At 42.1% G+C, this 25,919-nt stretch overlaps 1 protein-coding gene across 1 annotated transcript in view; it reads left to right on the top strand.

The window, feature by feature from the left end:
- The window catches only part of LOC109523356 (neuropilin-2-like), a 90,954-nt gene that overhangs the window by 3,450 nt on the left and 61,585 nt on the right, over positions 1-25,919 (top strand). The window contains exons 2-3 of the mRNA XM_019882458.1: positions 11,046-11,226; positions 20,192-20,373. Of these exons, the coding sequence (XP_019738017.1) occupies positions 11,046-11,226; positions 20,192-20,373 (363 nt within the window). The remainder of the gene's footprint in view (positions 1-11,045; positions 11,227-20,191; positions 20,374-25,919) is intronic.

Here is a 25,919-nt window from a genome sequence, read left to right as displayed (position 1 = left end):
TAAAATGTGTCCCTTTTAATCAGTGTGTGTGTGTGTGTGTGTGTGTGTGTGTACCCCAATTTAGATAATAGGCTAAGTAATTAAATTATGTGATTTACAAAAAACCTAACATGATGAACTACTATTAGATAGTTTAGTAAATTATGTTATATGTTGACCTTCAGACAATCGGTCTCTGGTAGTCCGTGGTTTGTTGGAGTGCAGCTGGTTGAGTGAGGCAGCTTCTTCAGAGTGTTTTTTTTTTTTTTTTTTTTGCTCCTGTTTATTTGTTCCACTGGGCTCACCAAACCTCACGGATATCTTGACATAAACGTTCTCATTTCTGGCTGCCGCTTGTACTTTCTTCTGCACTCATTCAGTGGGTGACATCTTTGTGAACGACTCCCAGGGCTGTTTGACTTTAAAGGTTTCAGTGCAGCCTATGTTTCTGACTACCACAACCTAATTTTTTTTTTTTTACCTGGAATTTCCCCCGGTCTGCAGCGCAGTTCTTTCCTGGCTCATCTACTGGGACAAATTCACTCGCAGCCTCCTCAGCAGTAAACTTTTACAAATGCCTTAGCTCGGCTGTCTCTTGAGATGATTTGAGTAGGAGAAGGTATTGTTGAGATGCGTGTATGTGCATATCTGTATTGAAAGGGGAGAAATGGAAGAGCAGCACGAGGAAGTAACCGAGACAGAAAGAGGCCGATGCAGGCTGCCAAGAGAAGTGAACGAAACGGAAGAAAGATTTTTTTTATTTTTTTTTTTAGCTTTGCTGTTTGATCCTGTTTCTTCATTCTGTTTGATCACGGCTGTGCCTGGAAGCGAGATAAACGGCCGTAATTGGCCACTCAAGACTGGCTGTCTGCCTCTATAGCATCTCCGCCGAAATACGCTTGATGATGAAACACGCTGGAGGTGATGCGGTATGAATGTCGGGAGCTCTCTGAGGGGTGAAGTGCCTACAGGTATGCTGGTAGAATAGCAGCTTCTGATGCCAGCTTCTTCTGGCTTGATGGAGTTGCAGCACATGGAACAAAAGTCTTGAAAGTCTTTCATCAAAACATAAACACGAGTCAGGCAAGTGGAGTTGATTAATCTCGCTAATTATTCCTGTGGAATGTGCCTGTTTGTATCTGGCGGTGATATCATTGTTCTGTACACTCAGATTAGATCAGCTGTTTTAAACTTCATTATGGTTAAATGTCAGCGCAGTGGGTACTGGCAACCTTTAATTGTGTCTAATTCGAAGGTATCAAGTCAGAAAAGTGTACCTTTTAACAAAATGTTTATTACCGGTACTGTGTTTGTACTTTTCAGCGGTACTGAACCGCATTACCTCCACCTGATAACTGTATTTTGGTTAGTTTATTTAGTTTACTCCAAAACCACTCTTACTCCGATCCATTCCAAATGTATTTATAGAGAACATTTAAAATTCAACACCACTATAGCACAGCTTCACTTTTCTCAGCTTTTGCTCCGTGTTGAATATATCCGGCCACTGTTTCCTCGTGGCACCTGCTTGTATTAATTAAATGTTACACCAGTCTGAATCAAAATGCTGTGTGCGCAACAACCGGCCATCAATAACACAAACCATCCATGTCGTTATTTCTCACAAAGGGGCGCTGCGTGCTGCTGAACCCACAAGAATGAATGGATTTACTGACACAGTCAATCTTTATCTTGAAATTCTCTAAACATAATTAAACTGTAGGTATTAATGTATGTGTTTTGGATAAATGTTCTTAAACAGAGAGTGAAGTGGTGCACATTAGTCAAGGATGACACTCGACTGATACAAAAGCAAGACAAAAAAAACCACAACTCATGAATGCTTAGCATTTGGAGAAATACTGCCACGTGAATAGCAATTAGTGACACAATGAGCTCATCCAAATGTTGTTTTTTTTTTTTTGTGTGTGTGATTGTTTTTGTATCTCCCTTATTAAATACATGCTGCCAGATAGGATAAATGATTTAATTATTCCAAGGACATGAAAGTGCAATATAGATTCTGCCAAAAAGCTCGTCAAACATGCCAAAAGAGTGACGCGTTGAAAAAAAAGAGGGTAAGTCAAGGGAAAATGAGAGATGAAAAATGTGAAAAAGCAACGCAGGAACCAAGTTAAAACGGGCCACTTAAAAAAAAAAAAGTAGAGAACGGCAGCGGCAAGAGGAAGCAAGGAGGGCATCGGTAAAATAAGAGCAAAGGAGCAGAGAGTGAAGTGATAGCTGAGTGGAGCCACGTGTGCAGTAAACAGCCCAATTTCATTCCTCTGCTACCTCCAAACATAACAGGAATTGGGACAATCGACACCTCTGAAGAAAGTGGGCTTGAAAGGAGTACACACATCTGATAATTTCCTTGCCGAACAAACTATAAGGCCCGTGATTGGATATCTCCAAAAGGTTATCCTCAGCAACCATTTTGTGGTGGGTCTGTTGAATGATCTTCATGGGCTCAGGAAAACAGATATGTTAAACCTGTTCAATATTTACAATCACAAATCCCTGTGTGTGTGTGTGGAGGGGGGTGGGGGGCTGGGTCAATAAGAAGTTCACGTAGCAGCTGGCTTGGCTAACAGCTAGCTCTGTTGGAAGACACAATTAGAGAAACAACTGATTGGGTGGAGTGTTTATATAACATGTCTCTTAAGTCTTCAAGACAATAAAAATGACAAAGAGTGGGCAACCAATATATAGTTAAGATAACAGTTAGCCATTGTCCTGGCCCATTATGCTGTCGCGTAGGGTGTATTAAGAGTGATTTTGTTCAGGAAAACAGAAATGTTGAGCTTGTTAATCATTTACGATTGCAAATCCTTATGGATGTGGTTAATGTTGAATTTAGCCAAGCCACGGACTCTGTGCTCAGAGCAGCATGAAGCTCTCGCTGTTGCTTGAGGACACACCGGTTGAGTGTCTGTATCACCTGTTTCACAAGTCAAGAGTTTACAACCACAATGTAGATACCAAATACATCAGAGAAACCGTTTGCCTAGTTGAGTGCTACTTTTTCTTGGTTGGATTTTCCGTCTGTTTGGATGCCCTGTGGCACCATGCTGCCACTTAGGTCAATCTTGGTACTGCAACAGACATCCGATTTGTGGAAAGTAACTTAAAAGTGTTGATGGAGATCTGGTTATCTGTGTGGTATGCTGTTTTGGTATTCTGGAGTACACCACACACTTCAAAGTGCAGGGAGCACACGCATGCTATTTTTTCCCCTGCTCTCACATTTTAAAAAGTGGTGATTATGTTAAAATGGTCAGGTATATAGCCTGCTCTACAACTGACAGACCAACTTGACGTGAATATGATTGGTATCAACTAACATTTATTCTCGACCCTAATGCATATGTGACAAAATAAATATTTTCAGAGGCAGAATTTTGTTTATTGGATCTTATTAGATTGTACAGTTGTACCTAACATAAACAAGGCTGGTCCTCAGCCGCCAACAACCTGTTGTGGTTGCTGCGAGCAAGCAAGCAGTGAGCCATTTAACCTTCAGTACATTTTCTGTCGTCTGCCTCCTGCCTTCGCTTTCATTTGTTAAACAGAGAGGACAATTAGCGTGTCCACTAGGATGTTCTAATTACGGTTATCATGTCATTAGCACGCAGTTGCTATTCTAGTGTCTTCGGCAGCCATTGGTAATGACTGGAGTAACTAGAGCGGGCGGGAGCTCTGTGTGCGCCTTTGTGTACTTGTAAACACACCTTTCTTTTTGTAAAGCTTATACACACACACACACACACACACACACACATACAAAAAAAAAACACAACAACAAAAAAAAAACGAGTGTGTGTGAGCACTCAGTGTCCTCTTCAGTCCCCGCAGATCTGTGCCGTATGAGGCCACAGGTTGTTTTCCTTTCTCTCACCTCCCGTCACACTGAATCATTCTGTTGTTTTCCTTCGTTCACGGTCCTCCACCTCTCCTTTAATAGCACTTTGTGTTTCTTTCTCCATACCTCAGCGCTTTCCCTTGCTCCGATTAAGAAACCTCACTAAACTTCTTCTTTTGGCCCGCTCCGCTACGGTGGGAAAATCTCTTTAGTGTTCCAGCTTCTCATTCTTCTCTTATACTCCCTTGCACTATAATCTTTCTCCCTCTTTTCATTCCCCCAGCCTGGAAATTGGACAAAACGGTGGAAACCTGTTCTTTTGTTTGTCAGTGGGGCACTCCTTAAGGAGGTTGCAGTTTTTTTTTAAACATCTTAACTGATTTTTAAAATGTGAGAGACCCCACACACAAAGCGGAAAGAATGTCCTCCTATAGTATGAGATGTACTTGAACCGACCAACACAGGCAGCACACCACACACTTAACCATTCCTCCACTGACAATCACGAGCCTCCTCTTGAACCGGATGTCTCTCACAGTACCAATACTGACCTGTGAGTGGCAGCATAGTGCCATAGTCTACCAGAAAATACAAAAAAGAAGTATAAGAAGCTAGGCCCACTGTTGCTAACTGTTAGGCAGCATGGTAAAGAATAAATCGGAGTAGAAGGAAGGGGCAAGAAGATTGGCTAACTGTTAGCTGATCTGATAACTATTTGCCAACGCTTGTCTTTTCATTTGTATTTCGGTGAATGACTTGTGCAATCATCCTTTGTGCAGTGTGGCGCAGCCATGCAGAAACCAAAAGGTGTTCAGCAAACTCTCCTTACAAAGTCAAAAGCAGACAATTGGCCAACATGTTTTGGAAAGATTGCTAATTAATGAATTCAGATTAAGGGTGTTTCCTTTTTATTCTCTAAACTCCCAAACCAGTTAGTTCACAGTAACCAGGCCACCCAGTCCATCCTGTATTATACGCTACCTGTTTGTGGGTTGATGTTCAACTTGCCTTTTTTTTTTGTCCAGTGAGCTTTTCAGAGCTGCTGACTTTCTCTTTTCGCATGATGAGAGACAGATGCTCTGGCATTGCTCACTCTTTCTTTCTGTGTTCTGCCTTTCTTCTCTCCTCTTCTCATTCCTGAGGTGTCTCAAGTTTGGATGACTAAAATCGAACTGGGCTTCATCCAATGTAGACATTACAGCCTGTTATTTGCTGTACTCTTCCATTACCAACAGTTTGATTTTATTTTTTTAATTAAATTTTCTTCACAAAATATGTATCTGCTAAGCTACATGAGGTAACAATGCCAGAGGCAGAATGTAGTATGTTGTAAAGCTGGACCAATCCTCTGGAGATGCAAAATAAAAATGATGCAATGAAACTGCCATTGTGTATTGAACATCAATGGCAGTTCATCAAAATTGATTGGTCAGGCGATGCTTGAAAACAAGCCATTTACTTTGCCTTACATTATGACGATTATCGTGAGGATGAATAATCCCAAAGCACGCACGCGCACACACACACACACACACACACACACACACACACACACACACACACACACACACACACACACACACACACACACACACACACAAAGTAAACTCTGGCCAATGGAAATTTTAGTCAAACCACCATCCAAACATTTGTACTTGTACTTGCAGAAGGGCAAACTGATGAGCAGGGAGGAAAATGATCTCTGAAAGGAAAAATTAATCTCTTCTAAAGCTTTAGAATGGAGATGGAAAATTAGCATTCAGCATCAAGAAGGGATCATATTCAGCGAAGAAGCGCATGTGTGATTTTGTTCATATTTTGGACGGTTACACGTTTTGCTATGCATGCGTTCTGGGTGTGTTCAGTCTGTGCAAAAGCTGCTGAATAGGTGGTATCAGGCAGAAATGCAAAATGTGTCAGAGGAACATAAATAATGCAGCGACCTGTCTTATATCCCTGCTAGACTGCTTAGCACCATTTACCGCTACTTATGCTGTGTAAGTGTATACGTGTGAGTGCGTACAAGTCCAAACCAGAATATGATAGCCGACGTTTCATGGTTTTGTTTGTGCATTTGTTATAACTCTGTGGTCTCAGCACAGCTTCTCCCAGACAATCACACATGCTGTTGGGGTTCAGTTATAAAAAAAACAAAACAAAAAAAAAAAAAAACAATAGCCTCAGACCACATGATGAACAAATTGGTTTATGAACTCAATTTTCAAAGAAATGATACCTTAATGCATGCTCTATTTCTGGTTCACAAACAGTCTTGGCATAGCCGCAAAAGTCCCAACATCTTGCCACATCATTGGCTCCGACTACACAGCCTTGTTTACGTTAACCATGGCTACCGCGACCCCAAAATGTAACACATTTTCTAAAGCTTATTTTGTACTATATGAAAAGGCTACGAGGTTTGAGAGTGATTTCTTTTTGCGTGCACTGCGATAAAAACTAGGTAAACATAACTTAATTCTGGGGCTGGAACAGATTAGTATTTATTACTTTTATTTCAATGGGACACATTACCTCGGGTCCCAAACGTTGCGCTTTATGAAACAAATTTGACTTTTGTCGAGAAACAAACCAGGTGGCCTGGTGTCTTTCCTTGTGATTGGCTGGTGACCAGTCAAGGGTCAACCGTATTCTCACCCAAAGTCATCACTCACACTTACCATGGCAACAAGCTCCTTTGAAAATGGAATGGTAGCTGAGTAACTCTGTGCATTAAATGGACCTCATGCACAAAGCGTGCTTGAGTCCCATTTATTTTGACTATGTTATCCCATTATCTAACATTATAGGATTTAAATGACAGTGGTCTACCGCTGTGTTCATACTTTCCTCGTAAGTCTGCTGTTTTAAAACTTCTGCTATGTGCAAGTGGTATTCATGGAACATATATTTTCTTGTAAATTGCAGGCATAGGCCAGCTGGTCCTAATTAGCATCAGTAAATGTCCCTCCAATGCCTTTATAGGGGCATGACGTTGGAGTCAGTGCACAGTAATGCAAGCACGTAAACCGAACGTTGGATGGAATATCCGTTAAAAAAATATATAAACGAAAAAAATAGATATTTGACATTTGGATGAGTGGTTGAGTGGAGGTTTGGCAAGTTGACGATTGTGGTTGAAGTCTCAGTTCCCCTCTGTACACTTTCAGATGCAGATTCAACTCTCACTTGTTCCTGTCATAGGATTTATTTATTCTATTCAGCAGAATTATACACATCTGATGAAAATAAAAAATGCATCCAGTGACTGCCATTATAATCGTATTTATTCTTGAATGTAAAGTTAGTCATAAATCAGGGCTGGGCGAGATATGGACTCTGTTAGTTAATGCAGCCCACCGAGCATTATCAAATATGGTTACACAAAAGGGTTAGTGAAAATGTATTCATTTTTGATTTGTTCATTTATCTCTTTAACTAGTGCTGGAGGCTATCCCAGCTGTCTTCGGGCAGTAGGTGGGGTACACCCTGAACTGGTTGCCAGACAATAGCAGGGCACACATAGACAACCATTCACACTCACAATCACACCTACGGACTAACTAGAGTGAGCAATCAACTTACTGTGGATGTTTGTGAAATGTGGGAGGAAACCCGAGTACCCAGAGAAAACCCACCCAGGCAGGTGGAGGACATGCAAACACCACACAGGAATCAAACCTATGACCTCTGCACTGTAAAGTCGACTATGTTTATCAGTTGTAAGGCATCTTCTTCTCGCCAATGTTAATATGAATATAACGTGATCATCAACAGTTCAAAACCTGTTCAGTCTTGATTTTCATTTGTGAGATCTTTTTTTCGATTCTCTGTGTCTGGCTCACTCTTTCACAAACTTGGCACTTTTTCTTTCATCGTGTCCCTTTTACCTGCTTTATAATTCTTGACATGAACTCTTAACTCAGCATCTTTTGTGTTCTCATGCATCGGTACGCTGGCAGGTCACCGTGCACTTTTGTGGAATGCTAATCAGCAGCGTGCAAATCTGTACTTCTGGAAACTGCATGCATATGGATTCACTGGCCACTTGATTAGGTACACATGCACCATCTAATGAGATCCAACACAAAAGCTGCAAGTGGCAGTGAAGGGGCTCTCACGCCACTGTTTTCATGGCGAATCCTTGAGGCAGCCATCAAACGATGACACCGTGCTCCGCCCACATTTGGTGGCGTAGCCAAAGAAGCTTTGTAATTTCGCGTCGGCCATCTGTCTTGCTTCAGATTGAGGCTCATTTGGATGAATTGCCTTTCACATACAATCCTTGGAATTTGGCCGAAAACGGCTGAATCTTAATCAAAATGGTTGTGATTTCATTTAAATTTCAGGCATGGGTCCTTGAGACTTTTTCAGGCTTTGTCTCTAAAAGTGGTGTCCAAGAATTATTATTATTCATTTTTTGCAGCTTTCCAGGAGCCACTGCGGAATGAGTTTCAAGGGGTTGTGTTCAGGACCCATAAAAACTCACACATTCATGTAAAAAAAAAAAAAAAAAAAAATAGATCTCCTTGATTTCTTCAATTTTGAGTGATTTTAACACTTCCGATGACTCTATACCTTACCAGAATTGAAAATGGTTGCAGTTTTCAGCACGTTGAGGCCCCCCAGATTCGCGACTCATTAGGCCAAATCCTCTGGTAGGATTTTATCAATGTATAAGCCCCGTAATTGAACCCCTAAATGCCTAACTTCCTGTTCACCTTTGAGCAGGGGTCTTTGAAAGTTTTTCAAGCATCCTGTTATGACCTAAATGTGCATCCAACCTTGTTTTGATTGGTGAAACCGCTCTCCAGGGCAGTATTCTTTTCTGACTTTACAGTGTCACCCGTGAGTTTTGGGTGGGGTTTAGGATCCTGCAAACTCAAGAAATTGCACAAGGTTTTTACATGCTTATTGGGTTATGAGTTGTTGGGTTATGTTGAGGCCTTCATACTAATAAGGCAGACTTTTTGATCTCATTAGATTGTGCAGGTTCCTAATGCTGTAAGCGCTGAGTGCAGTTTGACAGGAGGTGATTGGCTGCCGCTGCTGTGAGGTTTCCGGGTGGTTTAACACGAATCCAAATGGTGCCGGGATGAGATAAGCCCGGCAGGGTTTCACTGGCCTTGTAACTCTACTCCTGTGTTGCCATATGTCACCAGGGAGATTGGAAACAGATAGGACAAGCACGACAAGTGGACTCTGAAAATTTCAAGGAGGAGCATGAAAGATGGAATTGGGTAAGGGGGTGGAGGGTGGGGGGCACACAGAGGTGATCGGTGATTGTTTACAGACAGCTGGAGGTAGGCACCAGTTCCAGTATCAATCACTGCAACGGCAGCATGCTGAGCTGTGACCTCTTTTTACTCTTATTACTCGAGAGGCTGTGCATAAATGTGTACAAACCATGTTGGAAGTGTAAAAAAAAAAAAATCTATATTTTATCTATGTATAACATGCAGTATATTGCAGATTTTCACCATTTGCGCATGGGTCCGAAATGTATCCCCCCAATAAATTGGAGTTCACTGTAGTTGTATATAAAGAGCCAGAATGAAAACCCGGATGACTGTTGGCCTGAGCGTATAATTTCTTTAAAAACCATGACTGTCACTGATAATGCCGTATACACATTCTCCAGCTCCTGTTTATTTATAGTTGTGAAACTTATGATGTTGTGCTGACCGGTTTGAGTCATCCCACACAGTGCAGTCATAAAAAAATTTTAGTGCCATCACAGAACCGACAAACCAGCAAGACTTTGCACAACATACCCGTATTTGTTAAAATCTACATATCGTATTTATTTGACAACTTCACATAAAGCAATGAAGTATGCGCTGCTTGTTGGCATATGTGCATCTAGCAAATGTCGTTGCAGCTCCGCTTACCTCTCGGCTTGGACAATTGTAGCATGGATTTAAAAAAAAAAAAAAAAAACACTTGCACTTGTTTAATTTCACCCTTAATAGATGAGCAGCACTTCGGAGACCCTCATTTGCATGCAAGCGGTTAAAAATCTATTTCCCACAATGAATGTCTCTTTTTACAAACATCACACTCATATCCTGCATGATGCTTAACATGCCTCTTTGTTAGTCTTTGAGCCGACAGAGTCTGTCGAGTGTATTAAGCAGGCTGCTCATTCTGCTACACAATAGGAAGCAAAGTTGCAATTGAGTCCAGTTGTGTGCAGCCGGCATGTTATGCCATCGGCTGTCACCTAAAGATGTGACTTATGATGGGAGATGTCAGACTACTGAATGGGAGCCATTGAGTACGAGCGGACACACACACTTAGGGCTGCTGACGCGAAGGATCCACTCAGTGACACTAACTCTGACATCTGGATGCTCCATTCATTGTGTGTTTGAGTGTGTGTGTGTGTGTGTGTGTGTGTGTGTGGGGCGGGGGGTCGAGGACGGTGGTGAATGGGGTCTTTGTATATCATGATGTTGCGTCGATCTTTGACACCACATCCACTTAAACGCTCACTTCTTTGTTGCCCATATCCTGTCTCTGCCACCGGTGGCCTTATCGTCGTCCTGATCTGCTTTGTACACGGCGTGTTATCGGGATTTGCTGGGTTACATTTGATGCAATAACACTTTTTTTTTTCTTTTGGAAATATTTTTGTGAAGTTGTTGGTTTGCTATCAGTGATGCTCACCCTGCCCCCATATGCAATTTTATTAAAATTAGAAAAAACTATTTTAAAAAACCCCAGTAATATTGATTGTTGTAGTGCAGTATGTCTGGAATTTCTGTGGAATTATTATTTTTTTTTTGCTTTTTTTTGGGGTGTTTCTGTAAAATGTTCACTGTGATACTCACTCATTTTGTGTCGATCGCATCTCCTCCTATTAGAGGGTAGATATGAAAAATAATGCAATTTTTAGAAAATGTTCTCAGTATCAGAACTCTGAATCAATGGTTGACCTGAGCATTACAAGTTTGCAATTCTTTTATGTATTTTTCTGGACATTATACACCTTATTCTTGAAATATTATGACTACCAAAAATATAGGACTTCACTCTGTCATTGTATTTTTTAAATCTTTTCAGTGTGGCTACCCATAGTGTTTTCAAGATGCCTGCGGTAGATTTTTCATTTCCTTTGCATGCCGGATTTTCCTTAAAGGGAACCAACCCCCACTTTTGTCTGAAAGTATGTGTAATCCCCTCGGCCTGTCTTTTGCCGGCACAGGTTCTGAGGCATGTGGAGGCTACCTGGATGCCACAGACGCAGGCTACATCACCACCCCCGGCTACCCGCTGGAGTATCCCCCCCATCAGAATTGCCGCTGGGTCATCACAGCGCCAGAAAGTTCTCAGCGGATTGTGCTCAACTTTAACCCGCACTTCGAAATAGAGAAGCTGGAATGCAGGTAGGGATGAGGAAACAGTCACGTGCAATTGCTTTTCATGTTTTCGTCAATGCAATAGCTCGCACCCCATTCAATTTGAAGATGGATAATTATACCAAAACTTTCAGCACTTTTAATGAGAGCTGCTGGGCGTATTTTGGTCAGCCCACTCTCCTCCTGTTTCCCTGGCTTCAGCAAGCCCACAATAATCACTTAGGGACCTCCCAGAGTCCCACGTCTCCCAATATCCTCGCCTAATTACCACACATTTACAGTTCCAGGATGCTTTTTCACACTTTGAACAGATTAACCCAGTCAGGAGGCAAATTTTTCTTCTATCACCGTTTTTGGCTTGAAATGCAAGTATGGCGGCACAAAATTGAAATCCAGCATGCAGCAATATTGCAGGCATGAGGGCAAACAGGCATGCTGGGAAATAATGAACCCATGCTGCTAAAGAAGTATGAGATTGATTAAGAAGCCTGCAGTCAAAGCAGCTGTGGGGGGGAAATGACGGTATCGTCGTATACGTCGAAGATTTTTTTTGTACTGTACAAGTTACTGGGCACCTTTCAAAACTAATTACACTTTCGGGACAAAACTGGTGACAGCTTGTGCGAAGCAAAACCTCACTTACTTTAATTACTTTAATGATGTGTTTTGAGTTAACTTTGCGTAGGTTTCGGTTTAAACGAGTGTTTGTTAATGTGCCCGAGTGCCACATATGTAATTCTTTTCTGTGAATTTGAATTCTTTAGTATGGCTGTTTTTGGGCGGACAGCGGCCTGGGAGTTGAGTGGCCATTTGGGAAAATCACGACATTCCCAATGGCTACCATTGATTCTGATATCTCTCCTTTAAAGACCCTGCAAAGTGCAAATAAAAATGTCAGTTTGTCAGACCACAGAGAATTGTTGTGAATAACCGTACCATGATTAAAATAAATCAGCAAGTATAGAAAATGAGGCTTCAAAATTATGAAAAACCAAGTCGCTATCTCTGCTCTCAAATGCTGTGGGTGTGTCCGCTGAAACCATGCCGTGCCGCTTGTCAACTGTCATTCGAATACAATGACTACGGCATGAAAAGGGATTGTGGACTCATGCAGAAGTGCGTCCCTGGGCACTGCTCTAACCGCTGTCCAAAAAAATTTGGAAAACCCACATGGTGAAATTAAGTACAACATAGTACTCAGTCTTTGCATTTTTTCAGCTGAAGGTATTTGGGTACAAACGTCTAAATTCACTTTCTTTATTTGCACTGGTAGGTGTGGCGACAACTGAACCACTACTACTGCTGATATTGCCTTGTTCAAATTTGAATGCAGAAGTGCAACTCTATGATCAATACATTTCTGTCACAGGGCTACAAATTCAGGACTCATATACACTTTGTCTTTTCAACCACACAGCGTCCCCATTGGCATCAATAATAGATTCGCAGAATTCCCCCTTTCAGTTTTGCTAAAATCATTCTGACATTTCCGTGGTCGAATCGCGGCATCAATATTTTACCTGGCTGTTTGTTGAAAGCACAAGACTGAAAAAGGAATTGTTATTTTGCTCTCCTGTCAAACAAAACAATCGTTTTTTTGGGGTTTTTTTTTGTTTTTTTTTGGCTTGAGCATATGGGAGTGTAGTTGTCTTGTTGTGTTCACCTTATCAGTATTCTGCAGTAACCACAGACATTACAAGCAAACATCTCTGTCAAGTTACATTTCATATTACATAATGATTAATAATCCATATCAGGATGTAAAATGATGATAAGAACGTCTCAAGCCTGATGGACTCAATGGAATGGATCTATTTAAGTCTACCGGTACTCAATGCCAGCGTATGTATGTGCGGAGGGAGGCTGAAATTGATCTGTTAAGTCCACGGGGTAAAGATGCCAAGAACAGGGAGAAGACTCGTCTATCATCTCACACGCATGCACACGCACACGCACACACTTACGGACACACGGACCATGGGCCAATCAGACAAAGGTTGTTTCATAATATAACAATGTTGAAGTAATCCGATTTATTACGGTCCTGATTGCGATTTAAAATGCTAATATGTAATCTATAACGCATTAAATTATGCAGAGCTGCCAGTGGCTGTGCTGGTCAAATCGATGCCGGGCTGGTCAGTGAGTGAAAAACAATGTTTTCATTAAGATTCCGACATGGTGGTCATTTCATTTAAGGAGGAAGTGAAGGGCATGTAGATTAAAAAAAAAAAGGCTTGCATTGGTGCCAAGATTAGCATCTCATCATGACTAAGCGTAACTTCCTTTTTTCCTATTCACATGAGCTGTACCACGGGGGCCTTCCACACGTTTGCACATGTTTAGCCATTAGGGATGCCAAACGGATTCATTTTCGGGGTTTTAATAGTTTTGGAATTTTCATGATACGTAGTTAGATTTTTTTTTTTTTTAAGTTTGAATTTGTTTTCTTTATGTTGGAGTACCCCACTATGAACGCCTTGTGAGTGATCAATGCATTTAACGCAAATGACAAGGTGAACCTCCACAATATGCAGCAAGAGATCATCTATGAAGAGTTCCCATTTGGAGCAGATCCTAATTAGGGCACTTCTGCCTTGGCGAGGGTGGAGTGTCATTCAAGTTTAGCATTACAATGGCTGGAAACTATTTTTACACTTGTAAGCCATCTGTTCGCTGATGGGCAACGCGGTCTGATCTCTTAAGAATCTCGGGGAAATTTTAGTCAAGATTCTCTCTGTCATCAGTTTTTTTTTTTTTTTTTTCCCGAGCCGTAACTGGCATAAGTGTATAAAAGGTTTCTGCAAAACAACTGGAAAAGAAAAGATTTCTTTTGCCAACAAAGTGATATTCAATTCTTCATGAGGTGACAGTTGGCCAACAAAGTGATATTCAATTCTTCATGAGGTGACCCCGGAGACAGTTAGGGTTAAAGAGCTGCTCCGGCGTCATATTTTGAGCGGCGATGCTGCCTTTCAACACAGCAGCTGGTTGTCTACTTCACATTTTCCTTTTGGCTCCACTGCGTGGCTCCGTCTGTGAAGGCTGGATCTCTTTTTGGAGTCTTTGGAAAAGAGTATGTGTGTGTGCGCGAGCGCGCGCACACGCTCATGCACGCACACATTGAGTGCTTAGGGAAAACTGCAGCGTCAGGGTCTGTTGAGGGCAGGCGCAAATCTTCCTGACAGCTTCCCCCTCTCTCCTTCTCTCCCTCCCTCCCGGGCTCTCTCCTTCTCCTCCCTGGATTCATCTGACCCTTCGTCCCCCTCCAGCCTCATCAGCGCCATCAAACCGACCCCATCTATCATCTTCCATCGGATTCAGCCAGCACTTCCCCGCACATCTCTCTCTTCATCACCTCGTCCTCTACATTGGCCCCAAGTGAATCACCCCCCGCCCCGAGTCCTTCCTTCCTCCTTTCACAGAAAAACAGGAAGCATGACAAAACGGAGCATATTTAGACTTTTCTCTCTCTTTCCACATCATTCATTTCCCAACCATTTCTGACTCTTAAACCTTCTATTCCGTGTGTAACAAAAAAGTCCCTTTGCTGGCCTTTTCTTCTTCCGCATCCCCACTCATGATGCCCAGAGCTGATCACAGCCGCACATGAATGCAGAGCCGTGATACTCAGACACTCCCTTAGGCCCCAAAGGCCTGTCTGATCCATAGCTGTGGTGTGTGTGTGTGTGTGTGTGTGTGTGTGTGTGTGTGTGTGTGTGTGTGTGTGTGTGTGTGTGTGTCCTCCTGTAATTTTGATGGACGGTCCCAATCGATATATGTTAAAGCCATGATGAGGCATTGATTAATTGTCCAGGGGGTAAAAGTTGAACAAAGTTGGAAAGACACACACACGCACTTGTAATAACAACAAGGTGATGTGTTGTTTTTTTTTTTTTCCCAACAAACCAAATATGTGCAAATATTTGTGATACACTTTCGGATCTGAGTATGTGGGCGACAACTAAACTTGTTTTCGCCTTCCTTTCAAACGCACTTTGCATGATATCATCATTACACTTACTGGCTGACAGCTGACCCGTGATGTGACTGATTTCATTTCCCGTTCTTAAAAATATCAAAAACCACAAAAGGTTGGTGACTGTAGTCATGCTCAAGTGCATGTTTATAATTGTATTATTGTTACTGGTATTTAGTAATGAAGTTAGATCTAACTCTCTCTTTTTCTCTACGCTTGATCTTGATTTTCCGACCGTCTTCTATCGTGGTTTTCCTCAGTAATGCCACCTGTACACCAGAAGATTTCGAAAAGACCCTCGGAAAACCATCATCTCACACCTGCTCACGTTGAAAGACAAGTTATAGAGGTTTTTGGAACAGCCTATTTTGCAGGGTCACGATTGAATCGACTCCAACTCGATTCAGGATAATCAGTCAGGAAAGTCTTTAAGAAACATCGAAGCGCTTTTGGTGGGGGAATGCTCAAATTTGGCCCGATTATCGCTACATGCGTACCGTGCTTGGGAGCGCCGTTGTATGTGTATCTCCAGACTCAGTCGACTGCTAAAGACACACTAATGCTTCAATAAAAAAAGTACAACTTGAAGACAGTTTTTTTTTCCCCCTGTCTTTTCCTGGTCTCTCATTAGAAAGAAGAGCGTACCACAAAACCACCATTTTTTTTTTTTTTATATATATAAATGTTCTGTCTATCTTGTAATCTACAGCATCCCGCAGGTCATTGCCGCTGTACTTTAAATGCTTGGGAAACGCAATTGGCTTTTCTTTTTCATCATTTCCTCCCTACAAGCAAGCGAAATCCTTTTTTTACACCCCTTGATAACCAATGAATTTCAAGGAAAACGTGTGAAACAAATTCCCACTCCTCGTCGTTCCCTTCGGCAAGTCTGTGTAACAAACCCGCTGGCTCTGTGGAATATTTGCTTTTTTTTTTTTTGATTTGTCGAGGGCAAGGAGAGAGCGAAAGGGAAAGAGAGAGCGATGATGGGATTTCAACAGCGTGTTAGAAGCTCTGTTCCTCCCACACAGAACGGATTGAAGGAAACCTCCAGCTCATCGATGGGATGCATGCAAGCCACGGGCGCTGTGCGTGTATCAGTGCCTTGTTTACAATGTGTGTGTGTGTGTGTGTGTGTGTGTGTGTGTGTGTGTGTGTGTGTGTGTGTGTGTGTGTGCGAGTGCTCACTTAAATGCGGATGTCGGCTCCTCACTGAAGGCTCGGAGCCAAACGGCGGGAGGGGAGTGCAGGATGAGGAGCGAGTGGGAGGGTGGGGGCCACCTGTGGCTGTCAGTCCAACAGGAGGGAATGCAGTGTCAGGTTCTCAGCGACCGCATCCACTCTCTGATGGCTGAATCTGTAAACATTTTCTCTTTGTTTGGAACTTACGTCAGGATTTCGAAAGGCAGCCTTTGTATTTTGCATTTCGAAGGAAGTCTCGTACGGGAGGAAGGGTGTCGCTTTCTGTCGTATCCCTGCCTTGATGTCATGGGAGTCTGTGTCGAAGCGGCGCGAGTTTTTACGGCCTCTTCAATTTTGATGTTATTTCAGTGACGGACATAACATCACATTGTTGAAATGACGCCATGTCCACAATTTTGCAGGATAACACGCAAACAAGCCTTTTTTTTGCAAAACTATACCATTTTTTTTTTAAATGAACTATTATGTGTCAATAATATGCCCATAGGTCGACGTTTTCAGTACAGTGTACATATTCAGTACATGTATTCATCATTACATTGATGTATGTCACCATCAAATCTTTTACACATTGTGCTTGGCACTCAGTGTATGCATCTAATAAGACTGAGCAGAGTTGCTAGTTACTCTGTATTTATTATCACATACCAACACGCAACATCTCAATCTTCTGCACCATTTATTGCTTGAACACGCAACATCTCAATCTTCTGCACCATTTATTGTTAACATGTGTAAATATCGTGGCTGTGACCCTTTAATTTCCCTCATGGGATGAATATAATATCCATCCATCCATGCATCCACCACGACAAAAATGAATTCAATGAAAAACAAGCTTTTTCCTGACCTGACCTCGACTAATAAGCAAGTGATATTGTGCCTGTGTTTGTAATGGGTACAACTCCAGAAGAAAAAAAAAGGCAAGATGCAGTTCCAGGCACTTATAACTTGGCACATATGTAGCATGCTAGCTGTACGATCCAAAGACAAATAGAATCTAAATTGTGGACCCAAACAGTCCAAAGACCTGGAATCAAGGTAAGTCATGACTGGACACCTTAATTCAATAATTACCAGAATATGCAGTGTATATTTTTTTGGGCCAAAATTTTGCATTTTCCTCATGTCTGCAGAAGGAGTTGCAATGAGACACATGTCTATATTTTCATGTACGTCATTGCGGTGATTTGTGCGTGCGTACGATAACTTCCACAGGCCTTGTAATTCATTTAGAATGACGCATCCGCTCCATTTTTTTATGACACAGTCGAGTATAACAGTGATGAACTTTCTCAACAATTCGCTACTTTCCATGAGAAAGAACATCACTCACACGGTGTTGCTGCTGAAAATAAGTAGGTGAGGACAGCTTAATTATAAGTTTGACTCGGGTGCACACAAGGCCGTATCCCACACTTTAATTGCTGCAATTCTCCTTTGTCGGAAATTAGGGAAAAATAACTCCAAAATGCTGGGTTCTTAAATTTGAATCCTGCTTCTCACATTCGATTCTCCACCACGGTGAGTCTTGAGTGGCTGACAACACGTTGGAGGAGCACATGGAGGAAAAAAAATAGGGCCCAAAGATGATCAGACGTTCGAAATGGGCAAACACAGTAGCCCGTAAACGACATTTAAGATATGCAGACACATCGCCAAACACACACAAAAAAATATTTACTTAAGTTGTTTAATTTTACATTTGATGGTTGGACATTGACTCCAGAGACCCAAGCATTTGTATATAAACAATAAAAAGTCGATTTAAGACAAACATCACACATGCACAAACACACTGTACAGCATGTCACCAGTGAAATATTCCACAGCCAGTTGGCACCTTAAATGAGGGGAGCGTGGGAGTCACGTAACCTTTGAGCGGCTGCTCATCTGTCAGGAACAATGCAGACACACACACACACACACACACACACACACACACACACACACACACACACACACACACATTGGACACAGGTGAGAGAACGAACACACACAATTGGAAAGTGCGCTTAAAAGGCAGAGATGTTTTCTTTTTCCTTTTGTTTTTGATGATGACGAAAAAGTGGAGATGGCCTCTGGTCAAAAGTCAGGTGATTTAGGCTACGGCCGCCCCCGTGACTTCAATGAGGACAAATACGAAAGAAAACGCCTTGTCGCGTTTCCTACTCTATGTCGGCATTGCAAAAACTGAATACTGCGCAAGAGATTTCCTGAGTCTTATGCTCACGTGTTACTGCATGCTTGCAAGCGGTATTGATTCATCTCCTCCTGTATAATGGCATAAAGGCAGACATTCTTCGCGGGTTCCTTCACTGATCACGCTGGAGAGATGTAAAAAGTGCAACCGAAGAGCAATTAACATGACTGCGGTTTCAAACTGATCGATAAAGTCGCTAAAGATGTGCAAATAGACTCCACATGTACTTAATTGGTCTTGAAGTCTCTTGGTGAAAATGGAATTAACTGAACTCACAATCCAACTTGATGTCTTCTCCGGTGACGAGCCGCTTGCAGGAATTTGGTTGGCATGACACTATTTTGAAGACAAGCAGGTGACCCAGCTGGCTGTTGTCCAGACACAGAGGCAACACTCCTGCTGTGCGTCTGCACGTGGAGACCATTTTTTGTGCTCAGATGACAATCAAAGAAGTGCAATCAAAATCGATTTCGCCCCACCGGCAACACTTCCTAAGATTGTCGACAACCGATAGATCTCCTACTGTAAACCTGAATTGAGATTTCATGATCAACTATGAAAGCATCATGAAAAAATAAAAACTAAAAAAAAAATACCTCCCATGCAATCGTCACAATTCCATTTCAGTAACTATTTTCCTATTGGATTACCTGCAGTTGTTGTGAGACTTATCTCAACCCTAAATTGCTGAAAAAAACTAATGATTGTTATGATTTTTTTTTTTTTAATTAAATATAGGATTTTTGTTGACTGACGAAAATAAGCACTGGAATTTGGAAATAGGGTAGTATGAGAGACGGTGACCCGTTAGTCCAGTGGTTAGCGCATCAACCTCACAGTGCAGAGTTACCAGGTTCAATTCCAGCTCCGGCTTCCCTGTGTGGAGTTTGCATGTTCTCCCCTGCGTGGGTTTTCTCCGGGTACTCCGATTTCCTCCCACATTCCAAAAACATGCATGGCCGCCTGATTGAACACTCCAAATTGTCCGTATGTGTGAGCGTGAGCGTGGATGGTTGTTGGTCTCTGTGTGCCCCGCGATTGGCTGGCAACCAGTTCAGGGTGTCCCCCGCCTACTTCCCTAAGACAGCTGGGATAGGCTCCAGCATGCCCCGCGACCCTTGTGAGGATAAAGTGAATCAGAAAATGGATGGATGGATGGATGGTAGTATTAGAGAGACAAGGATGGAATTGCAATACGTTTCCTACTTTTCGAGCAAGTTTTCGTGCTTTTTGTACTCATTGAAAGATTTCATATTTTATTATGTACTGGATCAGTTTGTTGTACAGCACTTCCAATTTGTGTACTGTGGTGTTGATTATGGAATGCTTGAATTATATATCTTCCCTGCAGGTGAAATAACACAACCGCAGCTCTGCTGACAGTGAAAATTCCATTCAAATACATAGAAGCTTTTTTTTTTTTAACTCCTGCCTGAATTCAACGGAGATGTTGCACTGAGGCCACTGATGTTATCATTCCAATAAATGGGAACATTATCTGTTCATATGGTCACTGAATGTGTCAGACGGGCGCAACTCTGCCCACCAGTATGTCACATTAGTGTTTGTGATATTCTTCAATTCATTTTTTTTTCTGTCCTTTGCAGGTATGACTATGTCGAAATCCACGACGGCAACTCTGAATCAGCCGACTTATTGGGAAAGCACTGCAGCAACATTGCCCCAGCACCAATCATATCATCCGGACCCGCCCTCCACATCAAGTTTGTGTCTGACTATGCCCACCAGGGGGCTGGCTTCTCACTCCGCTACGAAATTTTCAAAACTGGTAAGGAGATGTCATGATTAAACTCAACGCAGGTCGTTAGGTGAAATCCAAATTCCTCAAAGATAAATGTTGTGCTGTGAAAGTAACAGGAACGAGGAAAACATTTCAGTACATTAATTGAACTTTATGTTGATTTATTACTTTTCTGGAAGTGAACGATGTTTTTGCAAAGAACCCTAACACGCGTACAACTCTTGAGTGGTTATGTAATAATGGATGGATGGTCTACTGACTTTGGGCCTGATGGATGTGTGTTATGGCACGCAAGCATATGAGGACTCAAAACTCTGTGCTTTGAGCTTAATGGACTGTCTAACATAGACTACCGCTAAAGCAATAAAGTGACAGTCAGCATTTATTGATTTAAGTGAGGCACATGCATACCACTAATCCGGTTCCCATCTTTTGGATCAAAGTCAGCAAAGGCCTGATTGATGAATGTCGCTCAAAGATTATCCAGAGAGATTGATCATCTCTGGTGTGGGGTGTGTTTTAAAAAAAAGTCCCCGCCCTCCCTCACTCTGGATTTAATAATTGCAAATGTTAAACCCGTTCATTATTTATGATCACGCATCTTTACGTGGGTAGTTAACACCAAATTTGCGTTCAAAGTTAAGATGTGAAAAATCTCCATGGGTGTAGTCTGCTTAAGTACAAGCAAATATAAAACAGAAAAGGAGAGCAGAATCCAATCTCCATGGTCAGGTGTGAACATTCCTGTGTAACTCAAACCTAAATCTGTGTTTGGAGTATTTAACTCCTTCAAAGAGGGTCTTATCCCCGTGACCCACGCCCAAATCTTGCGTAGTGCACTTTTGAAAGCAGGCTAACCCTGACGATGTCACTACTTAGTCAGTCATAGGAGAGCCACCATGCTCCATTAGGTGACCAGACCTAATTTGTCCCCCAGATGTCATGCTCGATCGTAAGCAGGTAAAGACTGATTTAGCAGGGGACCCTTGAGACCCCTTTGGACTACCCACGCGAGACCTCTTGCCCTCAATGGCCCTCTGTCTGTCTGAACGTTACGTCTTATTTGTGTGTGCTGGGGATAGAGATCCCCTTCACGCTGCCGTGGGTCAGCCAAAGCAAGACCAATTGAAATGAACGGCAAGTGAGACACACAAAGGGGCACATCGTGTCTTCAGCCATCTCGTTCCGTTCTCCCTGAAAGCATTCCGCACACGCCTGTTTAATTGAGTCCTGAGCCCAGAGAGACACTGTCACACACTGGGCGGGCTGAGGTTACTAACGCAACACGTGCGCTCGTCTACACGGATGCGTCTCACTTTCGGCCGCCAGGCCGTAGGGATTTGTTCTGTATGTGTCTTTTGGCACTCGATTGCCCTCAGTCGACTTTAGGATGAGTGTCTGGGTTCACGCTCAGAGTCTGCGGTCCTTACATGACAATGTTGCAATTGTTCACCGCAGAGGTGAAGATCACATGGTGTGGCGCCCTGGATCATTTTATAATGACACATGCTTCTGTGGAATTTTGTTGGCGCCGATATGTGCAACTTTGCAGTTTACACAAGAATATCATAAGTCAAAGCAGATTTTATTTTATTTTATGTTTTAAGTGTTATGTTGTCCATTTGTATCCATGGGATACAACAGCAATACTGTACAATAATGTATCCTTAAGTTGCACTGCAATTAGTGCTACGGGTCACTTAAAATTTATATACACGTATTGCACAATCACATTAGTATCGTATTTCACCAATGATCTTTGCTCGATGACTGCATGTTATCACCCAGCGGTCATTGGGTGGTGCTCCTGCACAATGGTACTCTTACATTATCGAAAATCTTTCGATACTTACATGTCATGTCTTTGTTTATTGTAGTTGCTTGTTATTGCAATACTAGTGTAGCCTATACTACCCGAGACAAAGTCCATGTGTGTCTTACATACTTGGCAAATAAAGAAGATTCTGATTCAGTTTTTTGATACATCTACGGGGTAGGACTCGATAAGTTTTTTACTTCTTCCTACTCCCTTGAACATAATAACTGTGTTGAATGATGACTGATTTCTCTTTCCTTTTTACGATTCTACTTACCTTACCTTCTGACAAATTATTACTGTATATGATTTATGTTAAATTTATGTTCAATAATTTTTTTCAAATCAAAATCAAAATCTATCCATTTCCTCCAGTGTAGTGCTTTTCCATATTGGGCCTGGTGGACCTACAGTCTGTCCCAAGTGACTTTCAGCGAAAGGCAGACTACACAATGGACTGGTCACCCGTCAATCCCATTGAGAGAACCACTGACCCACATTCACACCATCCATCTTTGAATACCTGAGCCCATGCCACCTTCGTGGAAGTCTGGTGAATGTCAGTCAGTGAACAAAGCAGTTCACTTCTCCGAAAAGTAGACAAATGTGGTTCGGGTGTTTCGAGAGTTTCATCTTCACAGACTAGCAATAAAAAGAAACAACATATAGAGGACGTGCGCATCGCTATTAAGTGTTCAGTCAGGCCATGTGCGAGCGCACGTTCAGTGTGAAAACAGTATTTTCTGCTTTCTAACACTCTTCCCGCAAAGTGTATATTTACTGGCAGGTGGCATGATGGTGGGTTTGCTTTTACAGCTGCTGGATAATTTATATATATAAGCAAATAAAAATGAATATAGACAATTTTTTTTACATACCGCATTATATGACATTTGAGCAGAAGAGGAATAAAGCTTCGCTAAACACAGGTGCAGAAATCATGTATATTCTCCCTCACTATATTTTGTGAGCGGCTGATATTGGTATGAATGAGTTGAGTGTTATTTGCTGGAGTGTCATCCAATAAGTAGAGAGTTGGGGTAAGGTTCACATAACAGTTCCTACAATAACAATACAGATCAGTTACTTTGGCAACCGTCACGACGTTTCGAAATGAAAACACTAACTTACATGCTGCAATGAACTGGAATTTGTGAGCAAGGAGCTGTGGTTGTGATTTAAGGGATGTCCAAGCCTTCATGCAGCTTTTCTTCAATGAGTTTTTAAAGTCTGTAGCCGACCGTCTTATACTCTGCGGCTACAAAGCAGAAATTGGAAATGTACGTGTGTGTGCATGTTTATGTTAGAATGTGTGTGTGTGTGTGTGTGTGTGTGTGTGTGTGTGTGTGTGTACCTGGCAAAGAGGGAACATTTTGAACATTCAAGCTGCTGGAACACAGTTAACAAGATCTTGTTATCCTGGAAGGTGCAACTCAACGTCTGTTTGTGTGGGTGACTGTATTTATATAGGGTATATATATATATATATATAGTCTGCGTGTGTGTCAGGATGAAAGTGTGTGTGTGCATCGTAGACACCTTAAGTCTCATTATGATATGGCTCAATATGTTGTTCTTATGTGTTCCGCCACACTCCACTTACTGATGTTTTCACCATATTCCCCGAAATAATCATCATCACGGTTTATTTTTCAATATTCGCTGTATCATAAGAGTGCGTAAATATTATGTATGCGGTAATGTCAAATTAGTGAGTTTTCTGAGTTATTTTGTCAAATGTGGTGGTTGTTTTAAAATGTGTTTGATATAGCATCTGGTACAGTCTGCTCTTTCTACTAAAAATGTTTTCCCATTGTTCAAAGTGTGTCATGAATTCATGTTGCTGTGTGTATGAATGATTTTTCTCCCCCGCCTGGAGTCCTTCATCCCTAAGAGTGGATGATGTTAGAGAAGGTCTCTGTCCTAATCCCTGTCTGGGCTGGGGGAGATTGTCTCAATACGTCTTTGTGTTCTGATGAACAGACTTTCACAGTCTGAATAACAGTCTAGTCAGAGTGGAAAGGGCACATTGGCAGATGCTGAAACATCAGAAAATAATTTGTTGCCAGTCCCCCCCCCCCCCCCCATGGATACCTTCCTAAAGAGAAAAGGTCTGAAAAGGTAGAAATGCACAAACCCAAAAGGTGCACAAATACAACAACAAACTGTTTGTGTTTACACTTCTGTTACTATGGTAGCTGTAGAAGAATTGCAACCAATGCAAGGGCAGCCCTTCTGGGGCAGCCAATCAAGTCCTGATGTCTAGGCAGTGCGCCCCCAGCTGTTATTGTGACCCAGAATTCACCAGACACATGCCCACGCCCCCCCACACACGGACACACACATTCATGTCCATACAGTATATGAATGCACAGATTTAGGATGAGCCATTGCAAACAAAGGCGTGTCTGCACGACATGCTCACTCGCACGCTCGGTCCATTATTGCTGTGCAGAGTACTTTACAGTACTGTACATTATTACACACTGATTGTTTTTCTTTATTCTAATGGATCACTGCACATCATGTCTCAATCCAATACAGTGCTGATAGATTACGTTTAATCCAGTCGTCTGACCATAGTTGGTACAACTTCTCGTGTTATTAAGTTAGTTACCGTGACTTGTAATTTTAGCATCCATCAAGAGTGGTAAACTGCAACACCTTACCAACTTTCAAACCACAACAAGATGCTCAAATTCTATGCCCAGTATGTGAACCTGGATTCTGGCTCACGATGTGTCAGCTGTAGATCATAACCACATTCATGAACCCCTGACTCCTTGGAGCAAAAAATCACTTTTATGTGCGTATGTTGTTACTCCAAAATCAAAGTTGACAAACGATTTCTTAATTATTGCAGGGTAGTTTTAAATATTCATTACATCAAATTATGTAGAGGTAATGAAAGCTTGGGACATTACTGTCTACTGTTGCCCCAGGGAGTCAAAATCTACCCGGCAACCCGAATCACTGTGCAGAGCAACAATAACAACATTCTTGATGCAGACTGGCAATGACACAGACGAAGCAGGGAAAACACAATTCAACGTGAAGAATGACTAACTAATGTTTTCGTTGCTTCGGTCCATGGTATTATGATTTTCAAAAGACAAGCAGCAAGGTGGAAATACGGGTTAAGAGGGCATGAAAGGAACATATCACATGTGAAAGGAGGGCAGAAGTGTTTATGTGATGTGCATGAACTTGAAGTAATGGAGGGGGGGAATAAAATTGCTGCTGGCGACCAAGCTGGTCAGGCGGTCACAAGCACCGCCCCCCCCCCCACACACACACACACACGCACATGCCGACAGTCACGCCGACCCACATTATTGCGGGGGTGAGGTGGGTGACGAGTGAGTAGGTTGGTGCGTCTGATGTCACTACATGTGTGAGAAGGTCATAAGCAAAACAGATTGATGAGGAGGACAGAAGATGTGACACATAATGTCACTCCATGATTGTTTATTTACAAACATTTATGTACTTTGTAAAAAAAAAAAATAATACAGATATAACAGGCGTGTGTTTGGTGAAAGACTTTTGTAACTCAGTAACTTTAGTGAATGCACATAAAATAAAGCACCGCTATTTGAATGCATTTCAACATGCGAGAGTAGATGCTCTCTAAATGTGTTACTTACTTTCTCTTCATTTACTTGTGGGAGCATGCAAGCACGGACACCCAAACAGACTGGGTTACTATAAGAGGCTTAGACAGCGGTGTGTGTGTGTGTGTGTGTGTGTGTGTGTG

The sequence above is a fragment of the Hippocampus comes genome, unplaced genomic scaffold, assembly GCF_001891065.2.
Source record: "Hippocampus comes isolate QL1 unplaced genomic scaffold, H_comes_QL1_v1.1 scaffold111, whole genome shotgun sequence".
Classification (NCBI taxonomy): Eukaryota; Metazoa; Chordata; class Actinopteri; order Syngnathiformes; family Syngnathidae; genus Hippocampus; species Hippocampus comes.
Note: the sequence above shows the minus strand (reverse complement) of the source record. Positions and strands in the feature narration are given on the sequence as shown.